The sequence below is a fragment of the Euprymna scolopes genome, chromosome 10 (genome assembly GCF_053919585.1).
Source record: "Euprymna scolopes isolate OS-2025 chromosome 10, ASM5391958v1, whole genome shotgun sequence".
Classification (NCBI taxonomy): domain Eukaryota; kingdom Metazoa; phylum Mollusca; class Cephalopoda; order Sepiida; family Sepiolidae; genus Euprymna; species Euprymna scolopes.
The window spans coordinates 106,292,299-106,308,162 of record NC_136491.1 but is presented as its reverse complement, the minus strand read 5'-3'; the positions used below and the strand labels follow the sequence as shown (position 1 = coordinate 106,308,162).

General features: G+C 30.6%; 1 protein-coding gene across 6 annotated transcripts in view; it reads left to right on the top strand.

Annotated features, from left to right (window-relative positions):
- The window catches only part of LOC145286192 (dicarboxylate carrier SLC25A8-like), a 92,161-nt gene extending 77,056 nt beyond the window's left edge, over window positions 1-15,105 (top strand). For 2 of the 6 annotated variants that reach the window (XM_080134987.1, XM_080134988.1), the window contains one exon: window positions 15,038-15,105. In XM_080134987.1, the coding sequence (XP_079991113.1) occupies window positions 15,038-15,056 (19 nt within the window). In that variant the 3' untranslated portion in view covers window positions 15,057-15,105. Of the gene's footprint in view, window positions 1-8,033; window positions 8,122-8,725; window positions 9,291-15,037 lie in introns of those variants that run through there. The other 4 variants (XM_080134985.1, XM_080134986.1, XR_013869122.1 and 1 more) reach the window with 3 other exon arrangements.
- The last annotated feature ends 759 nt before the right edge of the window (window positions 15,106-15,864 follow it).

Genomic DNA, 15,864 nt, shown 5'->3' with positions numbered 1-15,864 from the left:
ACTAGTATAATGTTTCCTTTCTGTTTTTGTGTATCACGGGAATTGGATATTGAAAAGTTTTTTGGGGTCCCAAATTTGTTTGCTGTTGTTTCATCACTCGTGAACACATCCAAAGACATCGTCCAATTTCCAAAGTTGAGAAGTCTGCTGAAAAATCTCCACTACTGGAATCCAACAAAAATTACAGACTCCGACTCGCCATGAATAAGGTGGAAAATGGTTTCATCCGAATAAAATCCAACTCCTCCATCTCTGCCAGTTATGATGACTAGAGTCGCAAAAATATCAAGATATTCCCTTGTGCTATTTTTATTGATTTTATTTTTGTTTGATTTTTTTAAAAGAAAATTATTCCTTGCCTTTGAATTTGGCTTGAAATTTTTCACTTCTGCTGTCGTGTTTTCTATTTCTGTTTATTTTGCGTGTGTATATCAGAAGTCTATCACATTTTTTTTTGTTTTTAATTCTTAGTTTTAATCAATAAATACTAATTAGCAACCAGTGACATGCAGAGTTTTGGTGAAACTCTAAAGATGACCAGGGCCAATTTTCTTGATTGTATGTCCTAAAGACTCGAGTATAAGTCATAGTACTGAGAAATATGAAAACATCAGCATTACTTTTCAATATGATTGGATGTGTCAGGGCTACTGTCGCCCTCCCTTTTCTACCTTCCATTGTTAGTGATGCTTCCTGTTTGGTTTGGAACATCGATGTAAAAATACTTCATTGTTAAATTCAAACGTTCTGTAATCGGTATTTTATTTCTAAATATTTTTAGACATCGATTTTGTTATTTTGAAAGCAAACGCAATTTTAATTCTATTTTTAAAATGCATTTAAAATGAAAAAAATAATAAAAAATATTGTATTAGTTAAATTATTTGAAGTATCGTTCTCATCTTAAATATTATTCTTACAATGTTTCGGCTAATGTAACTACTGACTTTCCTCACATGCGTCTTGACAAACTTTGGTATCGTATGGAATTTTGAGTTGGACCCATTCACTGAGGCAAATTGTTCTCCATGACCATGTAAAATTCTTAAGTATTTTTTATTTTATTCTTATCGTCTGTAGTAAGGAGTGGATCATAAACCTCTGGGAGGCTGTCAATTAGATAATTAACAACTTTATCCGTTGCTCCACATGTGCATGAATATTGGTTAAACAAAATATCAATGAAGTATTATCATAATTCTTCTTGCAAATGTGCTCACAATTCCCCCAAATATTTTTTTTTTTGGGGGGGGGGGGTTCAACAGACTTGCTAAACAAAAATTAACTGCCTACTTTAAAAAAATAAAAATTACTATTCTTTTCAGTGTTCTTAACAAATATTATTCAATGAAAATTTTTGGTCAATACTGATGGGTACTAAGCAGTCTTTATTCAAAAGTTGATTTTTATAGGTAATCCAGTCCGTCTTGAACGGATATCACATTTAAGATTGTCACCGGCAAGTAGTCTTTATGATATTATGACCTTTGAGACAATTGAAAGCTATTAGAGAAAACATTGGATAATAAAGGTCTTAATATCATAAATCACTACTCATGTGCGACAATTTTAAATGTGATATTCATTCAAAAGTGACCCGAATAATCATAAAATTCAACTTTGAAAGGTGAGTGTTAGGGTTGGTATACATCGGCACTTTCACTGAAAATTTACAAACAAAATTCAGCTATTAATTTCATGTTGGTTATGAATTCTCTTTTGTATATGTTTTGTGGTAAGCATTACTATTGGTGACATAAATTATTTTGAATTGGGAAATACCATTAGTAAATTAGTGCGAAACAATTAACTAGAGTTTACCTACTACTTCCCACCAAATAGGTCAGAATTAGTAGGTAAATTCAAGTTAAACAAATATATATTTTCACAAAATGAAGACAATAAAGATCAATTGTAAAGAATATGGAAATACATAATTTGATGCTCTCGTTTTTATTTCATTGTCTTGATTTTGTGAAAATATTATATGAATGCTAAATTATAAAAACTGACAATCTTCAAGCTTACTAATTGGGTCATTTTATTTTGACTTAAATTTTATTGGTATATGAACAATTACCGAATTTTGATATATTTGAATATATTAAAATTTTGGGTTAAAAAATATTTAATCCGTTATAAGCCTTTAAAGTTACCGTGAATATCGATTTTGAGCAAAATAGTCATCTTTAATCAAGGAAAATAATGTACATAATTAAGAGTGTGGCTATGTAACATAGTACAAGTTCACACGAAGACGCTCGGAACATAAGACAGGTAATAACTCAACTCACTTTTTTCCATTGAAACTATGACATTTATTTCCAGGTACTTTCCTGAATAAAACGTGCGTACACGTTCTTCTTTTTATATCTTTTCTCCCTCGCTGTAACATCGCTTCGCACATGGTTCGGCAGATGCACGCTGGCACTCTACAGTTATACAACAATCCAACTGAGAGGCATATTCTCCGTCTTTATAGTAAACGGAAGAGTTCATTATTACCCGTGGGATGGGCACAATCATAATGGTAAATTGGTCAAAAACTATTAACTGGAATTTACCTACTCATTCCAACCTAGTTGTACAAAAAAATATTTATAATATTTAATAAGTTATAATGTTATATATCAGGGTACAATGTCAGTAGCGATTAAGTTAGCTAGTGTGAATTTTGGCAAGGGTCACAATGAGTGCCTGATAACCCATATTGGTAAAATAGAATAGCTCCAAGGATTAAACAAGATAGGTGACAAGGCTGGAGCAAAGATTAACCACTGTAAACAAAGGGAAATGATGAATGATGTCACATTTTGAAACCGTAACGTAATTCTCAAGCCAAATTCAAAGGCAAGCAAGATAAAACTAAGGTTTTCAGATTCGTTCTCTCTGGGAAGCCGTGCAAATGAGACATGGCCCCTGATATAAAAAAAAAAAAAAACTAATAATCTCTGCAAATGTTACCTGCGGTGCCTGCCCATCTGCATCACTCATTTCTTAAGTCAATTAGATAAGATTGAATTAGTTTCTCACTCCAGAACAAATCCTCTATAAAAACCTTGAAGAAAATACAGTAAACATCTCCTTGTGTCTTTCCTACATGAAACACAGTGAAGAGAAATGGCGATGATAAAGAGAGGAAAGAGACCACTTATAAATACCCTAAGCATGTATGTATAAAGACTTTATTTGGCTTGATTGCACTTCGACGAAAACATTACAATAAGCCTTTAAAGTTACTGTAAATATCAATTTTAAACAAACTAGTCATTTTTAATTGAAGGAAGTAGTGTATATCATGCAAACATTTGGCTAGCGAAATGGCTACTGTGCTCAGTCGATATTTACAAGACGTTCAAAGGCTTATAACTTCTGATTTTTGTTTAACGCAAATAGGTTACTAATGAGTAATGTAAAATAAGTTTTGATTTTTTTTCTTGCTGTATTTCTTTTGAAGTGATTTGTCGCCAATAGACTTAAATTGTTTTTGTTTTTTTACTGAAATTTTGGCACAGTTTTTGTTATGCAAATAATGTTTCCTGCTTGAACCTATTCTTTCCTTTTGCATGCTTTCCATCCATATAAGCAAAATAACATTTATTTTTGTTACACACACACACATATATATAAAATAGTAATGAATTGGGATGATATGTCTTTAATAATTTCGAGGGTGGACCCCTCTTTCTCAAAAAGATAACAAAAACTAAACCAAAAATATGGCATATAAACGGAACAATTAATGCAAATATATTAATTATAGTTATGGAATTAATAGTCCAACATCATGAAATTTAAAAAGAAAAAAAAAAAAAAACTTATTTCCTAATTTCATCGAAAAACACCAAAGTTGGACCTGTGTTTTTCTTCAGGTTAGCCAATCCTAAGAACATCTTTCAACAATAAAAATGAAACGTTGATGAACAAATAAACAATTTTTATTTATTTATTTTTTTCTATACAGTATATTGCATACTTTATTGATTGCTTCACCTCTGGAAAATATTAACCTGAAATTATATATATATAAGAAATGTTTAGAGGTACAAAATTTAGAAGTCATCTTATTTTATTTTAATCACATGTATATCTAATTAAATTGTTTACTTTAATCATCTTTTTGCAATTTAAATGTCTATCTTGTTTAAATGTTATGTAAAATAATAGCAACATCTAGACATATTTCAAAAACACCTAGCTAGATTCACCCCCCTTAGTATTGTTATTTTTTTTTTTTTTCATCACAATATTAACTTATCTAAAAAAAAAATGTTTGCATATCCAGCTAAAAATAAAAAACTACAAAACAAACCAGACACAAAATTGGTATATTCTTGATCAGCGTTACTCTGGATGAATAAATATCTAAAATTTCAAAAAAAAAAAAAAATCATTTTCCGGGATCAACTGGGTTCGGTTTGATTGGGGGGAGGGGGGGGTCCAATTTTTTCAATGTTATTATGTACTAATTTTTTTTTTTTTTTTTTTTTGGGGGGGGGGGATGCTGACTCCTTACTTCTTGTATAAAACTGAGTCGAGTGTGTGTGTGTCCAGCTAGAGAGGAATGGGCTGTGCAGAAGAGAAAGTAGGGTGTTGGGGAAAGAAAGACAGAGCTAGAAGTTGTAATAGAGTAGGTTAGTCTATTATCATACAAAGGAAAGTTGTATTTCCATCTGCCTGGGTGTTCAGCTAAATCTTAGAAACTATCTAAGATATGCTTACAAAACCTTATACTTTCTGATGCAGTATGATTCTGAACTCGTTATGGTAAAAAAAAAAATATTCTTAAATTTATTGCTTTTAGGTCACCAGGAACCAAAATAATACATTAAGGTACATTAAGTACATTAGAGCTGAAAAAAAATTTTTTTTTTTTTGTCATTCTTGCTGGTTAATGTTTGAAAAATAACAATGACACTAGGTCTAATAGTCAATTATTTTTATTCTTTTTTCTTATTATGCTGTCTAAGTTTATTTTTCTCTACGAATATTCTATGAATAACTTTATTTGGGTACTTCTGCAGCTTACAGATCATGCTGAAATTCTAACCTCATGATTTAGAAAGCCATGTGGAGGTGAAATTTTTAAGTTATACTTTATCCTAACAATTTAATAAACATATATATATATATATATATATATATATATATATTTTTTACATCATATAATCACATCAAAGCGCAGAGGCCATTCAAGGATAAGGGTTAATGGGTACCATAATAGAAATTTGGTAAGTTAATATATTTTAGAACTGCTCTTCATAAACCCGTTCACATTGGACTTGAAAACAACCATGTTATAGTCAGCTAGGAAGCAGCTCTGTGGTATTGTGTTCCACAGATGAGCAGTTCTAAAAGAAAAACTCTTCTCACAGAATTTTCACTTAGATTAAGGCACAGATAGAGAATAAGGGAAATTACTGATAGTTGTTGTAACTAGTCGAGTGTTTGTCGTGAAAGACTTATGGATGGGTGGGGAGTAGAGTGGAGGTTAGTCAAGCATCTGCCATTAAAATAACGATAGACCAGGGAAAGGCTCGCAACGTCTCTCATCTATGAGAAAGCTGTAGCAGATTGAAGAAAAGATTTCGAAGTCAGTTTTGTACCCTGTCGAGGCAGGAAAGGATGCTCTAAACAGCTCCTCCCAAGATGTGGCAACAGTACCATAAAAATTAAATTTAAATTGATCATCCTGTTAAAAAAAAAAAAAATTGTACAGTCCATAAATTGCACAAGTATGATTATTTATAGGCAAAAGTTTCTTTTGTGTTTATCTTGCATAGCGAGATTCCTTGCTAGATTTCTCGCTCCACTGCACACGTTCACAATGAAGTTCAACCACCTTGAAATCTTCATGTAGGCTATTCAACCAACTTTATTTCAAGCCATTCTTTCAGCCTTTGCCCAGGGATCGTCATTTTGAATCCAGTGTTGACGAGTCAGATCAAAAGTTTGAGGCCATTGTCTCATGTATAGGTCTGCTTTTGTGTGCGTAACATTCATAAAAAAATATTAAATGCATTTTACTTTATAACGTGAAACTTTTTATTTATATAAAAAATATAATTGTGTATTATCTATTATGGACATCTAGAAAGGTCATGAACAAGACTAAGATATAAACCCTGTTAAAAGAAACTTAAAAAATACTTTTTTATAATTAAACTAGCATTTCTCAGTTGTAAGATACGCTTAAATATGCCATTTTAATTCATGTAGATTAAATATTTATTATTATAGAGACAATTCTCTATTGATTATTATATTGAACTTAATATATAGTAGTGAGATCGAAACTAAAATATATATATATATATGTATATATATATATGACTTGGGTGGCATCAACTAGAATCAAAACCAAGACGTACAACTCTCCACCCTCATTCCTTAGCCTCTGAGCCACATCCATACGTGTGTGTGTGTATATATATATATATATATATATATATAGTGGATGAAATGCGGAATATTCAGTGTAGCTTAATCACCATATATATTTTATAAATTACTAACTAGCTCTACCTACATATTGAGCACTTTTGAAGTAAATACTTAGTTTACGCATAAATCTATACTTTCGTATATTAATTTTATGTGAGTAAATTAAGTAGTTATCTATGTATATATATAAATTCACCTGTCACCCCCACCCTTTTTTTTTTTTTTTTTAAGACGGAATCACCTAAGATTCAAGCACGGATGGACGGTCCACAGAGTTTTATGACTTGTCTTCATGTACGAGTTTGTTTTTATGTTCATAAAAACATTCATAAAAAAATGAAATGCATTTTACTTTATAACTTGAAGCTTTTGATTTCTATAAAAAATAATGAAAATAGTAATATGGGGTTTAGGGTTGAGAACGGATATGCACAAGGGGAGTCCTTATTCATTCCTAGGCAATTGTAAATAACTTTGGTATAACGACAACACCTGTCTTTTATATATGCATACACATAGAAGAACCTTTTCATTTTTTTGTGTCTGTATTTCTAGTGGCTTATGACTGAATCATATATTAGCTATTATGGACATCTAGAAAAGTCATGAAAAAGACTAATATATAAACCCTGTTAAAGACTTAAAAACCTCCAACTTTTTATAATTAAATTTATCTTCTCTGTATTACAAATAATACTTCGAGTAAGCTTCTTCTGATGCTTGCATTCACTTGAACATATACTGAATTATCTCCAGCTATTTGTACATATGAATCTTGCAGCAGAGAAGCAAGTACTCTATTTTAGAAATTGAAAATTAAATGCCTGTAAGTGTTATATTTTCACTGTCTGCTGATAAACCCACTTGAAGATCGAAGTTTGTATAAAAAAAAAGGTTTATTTCAAAGAGAAATACAGTCACAAAAACATCAGATATGGGTTATATTCATACGTGTATGAAGAAGAGAAAGATAAAGAGATGGATAACTATATTTATTAACCTTAACCCAAACTAGAATGGTATTGTGGTGTTGTGTTCTTTGAATTTTGAAGGTGTATATCTCATCTTCAGAAATAAAATGTTTATAAAAAAAAAAGTTTAGTACAAAGAGAACAGTCACGGAAAACATCAGAAAAGCAGGTTTACTTTTGGACGTGTATGAGAGAGAGGCGGAGTGGGGGTGGGGGAGACAGATAAATGGATGACTTCTCACTACACCATGTTACACTGTGCCCTCCCCCCTGATATTAACGACAGTCACCCATCTGGTACTGACCAGCCTCAATGTTGCTTAACTTTGGTGATCTAATGAGCAAAGTTCACTTTCATATTCACTCACATTGTTTCAGTTCATTTGACATTCTGTTATTGTTGCATGTCAGTTGAGATTCCAATTCCAACAATAAGTCTCCGAGAAGTTGGATCATTTTGGTGGCCTTTTTAGCTGTTGGGTTGAGATATCATCTGTTTTGTATAGTCCTAGCAGGTTCACTCTCTCGAACCTTGCCTACCGTTTATTGCTTGTTGCCTGAGGCACCCTTGCCTGGGGAAGCTGATGAGGCTACTCAGGCCTTTTTTTTTTTTTGCAGAGACAGAGTGGTCTTTCCTTAGGAACGCTGGCTCATTGTGCCCAGCTTTCGACCTTGTGTCGCATCCTCCCCCATGGTGTTTACCTAGGTTTGTATTCATGAAAGAGAGAGAGAAAGAAAAACTATGATCAAACACATTGCCCTCCCCCCATATTAAGGACAGCACTTTCGAGATATTTTTCCTGCTTGAAATATTGACAGACAAAGAAATAGAATATTTCAACGCAGGAGTCATGTTTTCTTACTTCCATCTAGGGTCATTTCAGACCATTGTGTTGCTCAAACTTTTCCAATCAAACATGGTCGTTGTTATGAAACATTAATACTTCAATAGATTATTATCAAATAAGAGGTTATTGTAGTTTAATTTAGTAATCTAGTGGTAAAAGTAATTTATAGAAGGCAGTACAATGCAGAGGTGACAGACAGACACAAACTGAAGCAAATCAAGATATTTAACGGTGGAATATTAACACAATATATATGTATTTTTTTAATATTGGGAAATTTTGAAAATGTGTGTGTGTTAGATTCAATGGTGATGGGTGTAGATGTGTTTGTGTGTGCTATTCTCAAGCTTCCGCATCCCTCTAACTTCCTCTTCTTCCTGTGCCTTTTTATTATTATTGTTGTTGTTTTTTATTATAACTGAGCTACATAATCTTAAATTAACCCCTACGTTCCTCTCACAGGCGTAAAGAACCAAAAACGGAAAGTATTTCCTGATAGATTTGCTCTACCGACAACAACATACAACATCAACGTAAAAGAAATATCCCGGTGGCCTTCTCCAAACTACAGCAAAACAAGAGGGGGAAAAACATTTCTGGAACATTTGTGATGACTAAAAAAGATGAAGAAAAAGAAAAAAAAAAATGTTGTCTTCACCATCATTTAAAAAAAAAAAAAAAAAATGGGTGGTGTCTTCTCCACGCCTCCCTGATAAAATAAGGGCGGAGTCTTCAACCCTAACATCCTACCAAGACAATCATATTATCCTCATTACCGTTTTATCGGTAACACTTTTTTTTTCTGCGATTTAGCAATCCGTTTCCGAAATGAAGATTTTAGTTTCTGCTGTAAATTCTTTCAAAACTGGATATATATATTATTGCAGAACTTAGCAAAAGACTCAATACATTCATTTGATGACGCACCAAAGCTTAATACTGCTGCTTCGTGATTTTTCTGTAATAGCAACAAGCAGTATTAGCAAACCTTCAGTTTTTAATTTTTTTTTTTTTTTTTTTTTTTTTTTTTTTTTGCTTCATACTTTCTTAAAGGGCAGTTTGTGACAATGTTGTTTTACGTTAAAAAAGAAAGAAAAAAAAACTTTTGTCGAATTGCAAGAAATGACGAAGGGGAGACTACTCTAAAACATTAAATATCCCCAGCCCAGAGTTCCTTCCCGTTCGAAACCATATTATTACTCAGGACGAAAGCAAAATTGTGGAAATCAAAGGAGCTTTATTTTTTTTTTTCAAACTAAAAAGATCTCAATATTAATGTCGGTTTTACAAGAACACAAATTGAACAAGTTTTAAAAAAAGAAAAAAAAACCCTCAAATCTACGAATGAAAAAGTTTATATTGAACAGAAAATTTATAATTTTATGTTTGTTTACATTGGCGATCTTTTAAAACAACGTTGAAATACGTAAACATTAGTAGCATAAATACTAAAAGTTATGATAAATGATCTAGTAGAAAAATAATTACAAGTAGAAAAAGTTTTATCCTATGTTTTAATGTAAAAGAGTTGTGCGACCAATTAAGTATGACAAACAAGGGAGATAACCCTTACCTTTAATTGACTTAAATTAAGGATCCGCCATCTTTAAACACGGTGAGAACGTAATTGGGGCTGATTTAAATTTAATGTATTTTTAGCCCAGTATCTACTGGATCATAATATTTTAAAAATGCTTTATTTATTTTTTAAATATTTTCTTGTGTGATTTTATAATCATGAAGAGATACTTGTTTCCTAAGGGGTGTAATTCTACTATTAAAACATTCGAGTAAATGTAAGAAAAAAAAAAAGAGTAAAATTATCTATTAAAAACAAAATGCTTTTCAACTACTTGATTTGATGTATCAAAATTTTAAAAAGCAAATATGATAGCTACAATGCTACATATATATATATATATATATATATATATATATATATATATATATACACACACACACACACACATATATATTTTTCTTACATTTACGTGCGTGTTCTTAGTACAAGTAATTACATCCCTTAAACGAAAAAAACCAAAAAACCTTAACTTTTTCACACAAAAAATGGAGAATTTAAACCGAAAAGAAATCAAAAAGCAAAATTTAAAAAGAAATATGGAAATTTTACATCTTTTAAAATTTTAATTTATTTTATTATTATTTTATTATTATTAATATTTATTTTATTAATTATTTTTAATGGTGCAGAATTTTCTAGAATTCTGGCCTTTTAACTTCGGTAACCACTTGCAGTATCAATTTTTTTTTTTTTTTTTTTTTCAGAAATAATTTCGAACTCTTTATGTGCTTATCATTAAACAATAAAATGAGTTGCGGCATTAACTTTGCTAAAAATTAATGTTTGGAAAATACATAAATAAAATAACATTAAACTGATTTAAATCTAATTTTTCGGAGAAGGGAGATAAATATGTAATAATTCTTAAAAAGGGAGGTAATTCATCTTTTTTTTAAAATTAAAATAGCATTTTTGCATCCTTTTTGGCATTCATTTGGAACAAGGGAGACAATTCAAGAAAATGTTAAAGTTTCGTAAACTTTACGAAAAGCAAGAGAGACTCACGAAATTAACACATTAATATAATATAAAACATTTATTGAAGTAAAATAAATCAATTTAGGTTTTATAAAATAATTAGAATTTAGAAATAAATTACATTTATTTAGTTTTTGTATTCTTAAATAAATAAAAGTTGTTTGGGCTTGACCTTTACTCCTGATCTGAAATGGAACATCAAATCCGTTGTCAAGGCCGCTGGAAAAATGATAGGCTCCTTCTACCGCTCCAGTAGATATCTCACTCCTGATGCCATTCTCTACTTACATAAAAGCTAGGTACGGCTAATGATGGAGTACTGCTGCCACATCTGGGCAGGAACTACTAGAAGCAGCTTTTCCTGCCTTGAAAGAGACTTTGTAGCTTAGTGGGGGGGGGGCTTTTTCTCTTCCCTGCAACCTCTTTTCCACAGAACAGACATTGCGAGCCTGTTTTTTTTTATGGTTATTTTCATGGCAGGTGCTCATCTGAGCTTCAATCTATGCCCCCCCCCCGCCAAACTTTCACGAAAAACACTCATCTAGCCAAAACCACTATGAATAATTTCCCACACCCTTTATCTGTGTCTCTCTTCCGTTTGCCTGCTTTCCAGCTGACTACAATTTGATTGTCTTCAATTGTAATGTAAACAAGTTCTTGATGAACCGTCCCCCTAAGTAATCCAATTTACAAAATTTCCACTACTTATGATTACTACGCTATAATCCTATTGACTAATGTACACTCATTAACCCATATTAAGGCCGGGAAGCCACTCGAGGATAAGTGGTGACTCCTTTGTAAAAAAAGACTTTTTTACATGAAACTTTTGTAAATTTTTGTAATAAATAAAAATAATCGTTAACGATTATGAGTAGTTATAAACCGTCGTTATTGGAAAATGTGATATTTTTTTTTTAATTTTCACAAAATTAAAACTTTTGTAAAAACTTCTTGAATTATCTCCCCCTATTTTAAGTGAACGTCTTCAAAAGCAAAAACAATAAAAATTGTCCTAAAAAAAAAAAAAAAAAAAAAAAAAAAAAATGCACAAGTACCAAAATATTTTAATTAAAATTAAGTTGTGTAATGTCAGAGCCCATTCCACTGTGAATAATAAGTGATTAACACAAAATGCTGAATACAGACCGAGTGGCTTAAAATATAGGACTGAATATAAATTCAAATGTGATTAGGGACAATAAAATAGATAGATAGATAGATAGATAAACAGATGATTAACTGCTTCTACTTGGCTATTATCTAACATTATATGACGATAATTTCATGCAAACTGAAAAAATAAAAATATTCCAACTTGTCATAAAGCTGGCTGACAATTTAAAAAAAATGATTAAATGGATTGTCGAGCATTGGTCAACACCCAATTCTTGGAGGTGTGAGATCTGTAATTTACCATGCTCATTGAACCGTGCAATATTGCAATTTATATTATGAAACCTTTTTGATTAATCAACAGATACTTAAATTCGGTAAGGGGAAATAACTCGTGTTTTATTAAAGAATATAAAGAATTGTCTCCTTTATAACTTTATCTGTTTTTTTTTTTTTCTATAGAAGTTTAAAAAATAGGTAAATAAATAGAAAATAAAGGCAATAATGATTTCTTTGCATCCTAGGGAATACTGGATAGCTATAACAGACGTTAATAAATATAATTGTATTGGTAAGTCTTTTTTAATTATTATTTAAACTTTAGATAACTTATAAAGTAATTATTTGAATAATAATAATCATAATTTTGACGTATTAATAACGCTACCCATGTCGAACTTACATTTTTATCCTTTAAGTAATAAAGTATTCAAACTTTTTAAATGATGTAAAAAAAAAAAAAAAAAAAAAAAAAAAAAAAATCGTTAAATAAAGTAAACGGAGAAAAACGCAAATTATATGACGACAATTCTTGGACCTTCTATTGTTCGAGTAAGAAACTAGAAGAATATCTTTCCCTCAAAATTGGCAAAAATGAATTCCATAAACAGAACACTGTTATGTCTCCTTACAAAGATTAAAATCAAAATATAAATTGCTATTAAATCTTGATCACAATCCAGCACATGATATATGATGATGTTAGTTTTAGTTTTATGAGTTTATGGCTGTTAACTATTCTGGACTGTTGCCAAAAATCATATCTGAGAATGGTCTTTATCATATCGTATGAATCCAAAGATTCTATTGGTGGCATTCGTTCCCTTGATATTTTTCTAGTCAGAATTCTTTCTAAAAAAAAAAAAAAAAAAAATCGGATACTTACAAGAGTGACCATGTGACGGTTGCCAAAATTATTTTTGTGGTATAAGCTGGAATCGAACTTGAAGCATCCAAGTTGCCAGTTCATGCCGATAACCACTGAATCATCGTCACTTCCCCATCTGAGAATGGTATATTTAATATATAGGAAAATAAAAAAAATAAAAAATTGGGAGCTTATAGGGTATAAGGATCCTAAGGCATCAGAGGCACAAAAGCACATCTTTTGGTTGATACCAGTTGACCTTGACCTTTGTACACAGCATTCTGTAAACAAACATAAAAATCCAAGTTGTTCAATTTTTCGTCAACATTTTTTTTTTTTTTTTAAATGTAGGGTGTATTTTTTTTTTCTTTTAAAAACTTTTAAATAAAACTTACTTGAACAAAAAGTAATCGAAAGATAAAGTTTTATTTTAAGATTATAGGAGGGGAGAATAAATATTTATTTTTTTATGTGGTGTACAAATTTTTTTTTTTTTTTTTTTTTGGTGGAGGGGGAGGGTAAGATTTTTCCCTACATTAAAACCGACCTTAGAATTGGAAGTTTTAGGATGCTAATTATTTTTTTTTTCTTTCTTAAATAATAATAATAAAAAAAAAATGTTCTTAATATTAAGTTAGTGTTATTTTTAGTAGTCTCCTTCTACGTGGGTGGCGCCATCTCCACCAGTAATAGAGGTGCTCTATTATTTGTATATGTGATTGGCATAGTAAATGCTTGTTACTTCATGTGTACACTCACAGAAGGTTTGTTAAAGACATCTATTTTTTTTATGTACTTTTATTTAAATTCATTAGACTACTGTTCTCATCTCGAGTGTGATTTTCACAACGTTTCAGTCGATGTAACCTTCTACCTTCTTCAGGTGTATCTTAATTAATTAGTAATAAATAGTGATATCTACAACTAGAAATAAAAATAGGTTTCAGACTCCTAAAATTCAAGGACCGATGGCACAGTGGGTAAAGCACTCGGAAAAATCAATTGTAAAAAGTGATATTCTCTTGAAGATTGAAGGTTCAATCCTCAGTGTGGGTGACCGAAAAATACAATTGCAAATTACTTAGCACCTCTATCCCATTATGGTTGATGGAACAAGAGCATGCTATCCCTGTGAAGTAAATGAAGGGTTCCGCTCGAAATTTCATAGTTCAACAAGATACACCTGAAGAAGGTCGGAGGTTACATCGATCGAAACGTTGTGAAAATCACACTCAAGGTGAGAACAGTAGTCCGATGAATCTAAATAATACAAAAAAAATCAATCCTCAACTCAAAAATTCAGAAATGTCATTTTTTTTGTAATATATTTATTTTTTGAAGATGTTAAAAAAAAATATATGAATTTAATATTTTAATTTTGAAAAGAAAAATATATAAAAAAGATATAATAATAATAATAATGCTAGGTTGTTTTTTTTTTCTTCATTTAAATTCTGGATAATTTATAAACGGAGTAATTATTTGAAGAAGCAGGCAATCCGGACATATTTATAATGATAATCATGTCGGACTCACATTTCCATCATTTAAGTAATAAATTATTCAAACATATTATAAAAAAAAAAATATGTAAAATTTATGAAATTCTCCCTTAAGAGAAAAACGTAAATTACATGACTGGCATGGCGAATACTTGCTACTAACAGCATGCATACACTCACAGAAAGCTTTTTCAAAAACATTTGTTTTTTTGTAATATAATTCATTTTTGAAGATGTTATAAAAATATATGGATTTTAATTTTAAAAAGAGAAATATTTTTGTTACATATATAAAAAATAATAATTAAAAAAAAAACGTATTTGGAAAATCAAATGCTACAATTTATGAGTAAAATTTGAAGAAAGAAAAAATCAATTGTTGTTTATTTTTTATTTTGCTTTTTATTTTTTAAATTTAATTTATAGGAAAATTTGAAATTTATTTTCAGAAATAACTTGGACAGATGAAAAACAAGGAAAACGATTTCAATTGGAAACAACAACAACAAAAAAGAAATTATATATATATATACATATCATATTTTGGGGTAATTGCGCCAATTAGCTAAAAGTGCTCTTTTGGCAACCATGCTTATAAAGAGCATTTTTTTTTTTTTTTAGTTGGCGCAATTGCCCACAGATCTGGTGCAATTACCCCAAAGTATGGTATATATATATATAGAGAGAGAGAGAGAAAAAAAAAATAAATGAAAGAAAAACGTCCGGAAGAAAATTATTTCTTTCAAAACGGATTTTGCATTTCATGATGCTTTTGGAGGGTACAAAATTTCAATATCGCATTTATGAGGGGAAGATGATTTGAAGAGAGGAAAAAACCGACCAGTTTCACCCTCACTCATCAAGAACTGTATCAAAGGATTTTTATTAAGAGAGCTAGGGACAAAAAAAAAAATTTTTTTTAAAAACGAGGGAAACTATTTGAAATAAACCAGCATTATGATATATGTACATTGGTGGGATGTCTTAGAAGCTAATCATTCAAACCCAAGAGCCACTTTCTTCTGTTTACAAAGAGAGGGTCTCCTTAAACGAACATGAATAGTCCCTAAAATGTTCAAATGATGTTTTAAGTGAGCATGACTCGGAATGGAAAATGAGTCAATGCTGAAATTTGTTGTGCATGACAGGTTTTTAAGTAAATAGTCCGTTAAAGAACTGGATGTATTTTAAATTTTAAAAATGTCCTCCCTTCATAATTATCATATATAACAACCTATTGTTTCAAAAACGCTAGTCAAATAATGACCCTGGAAAT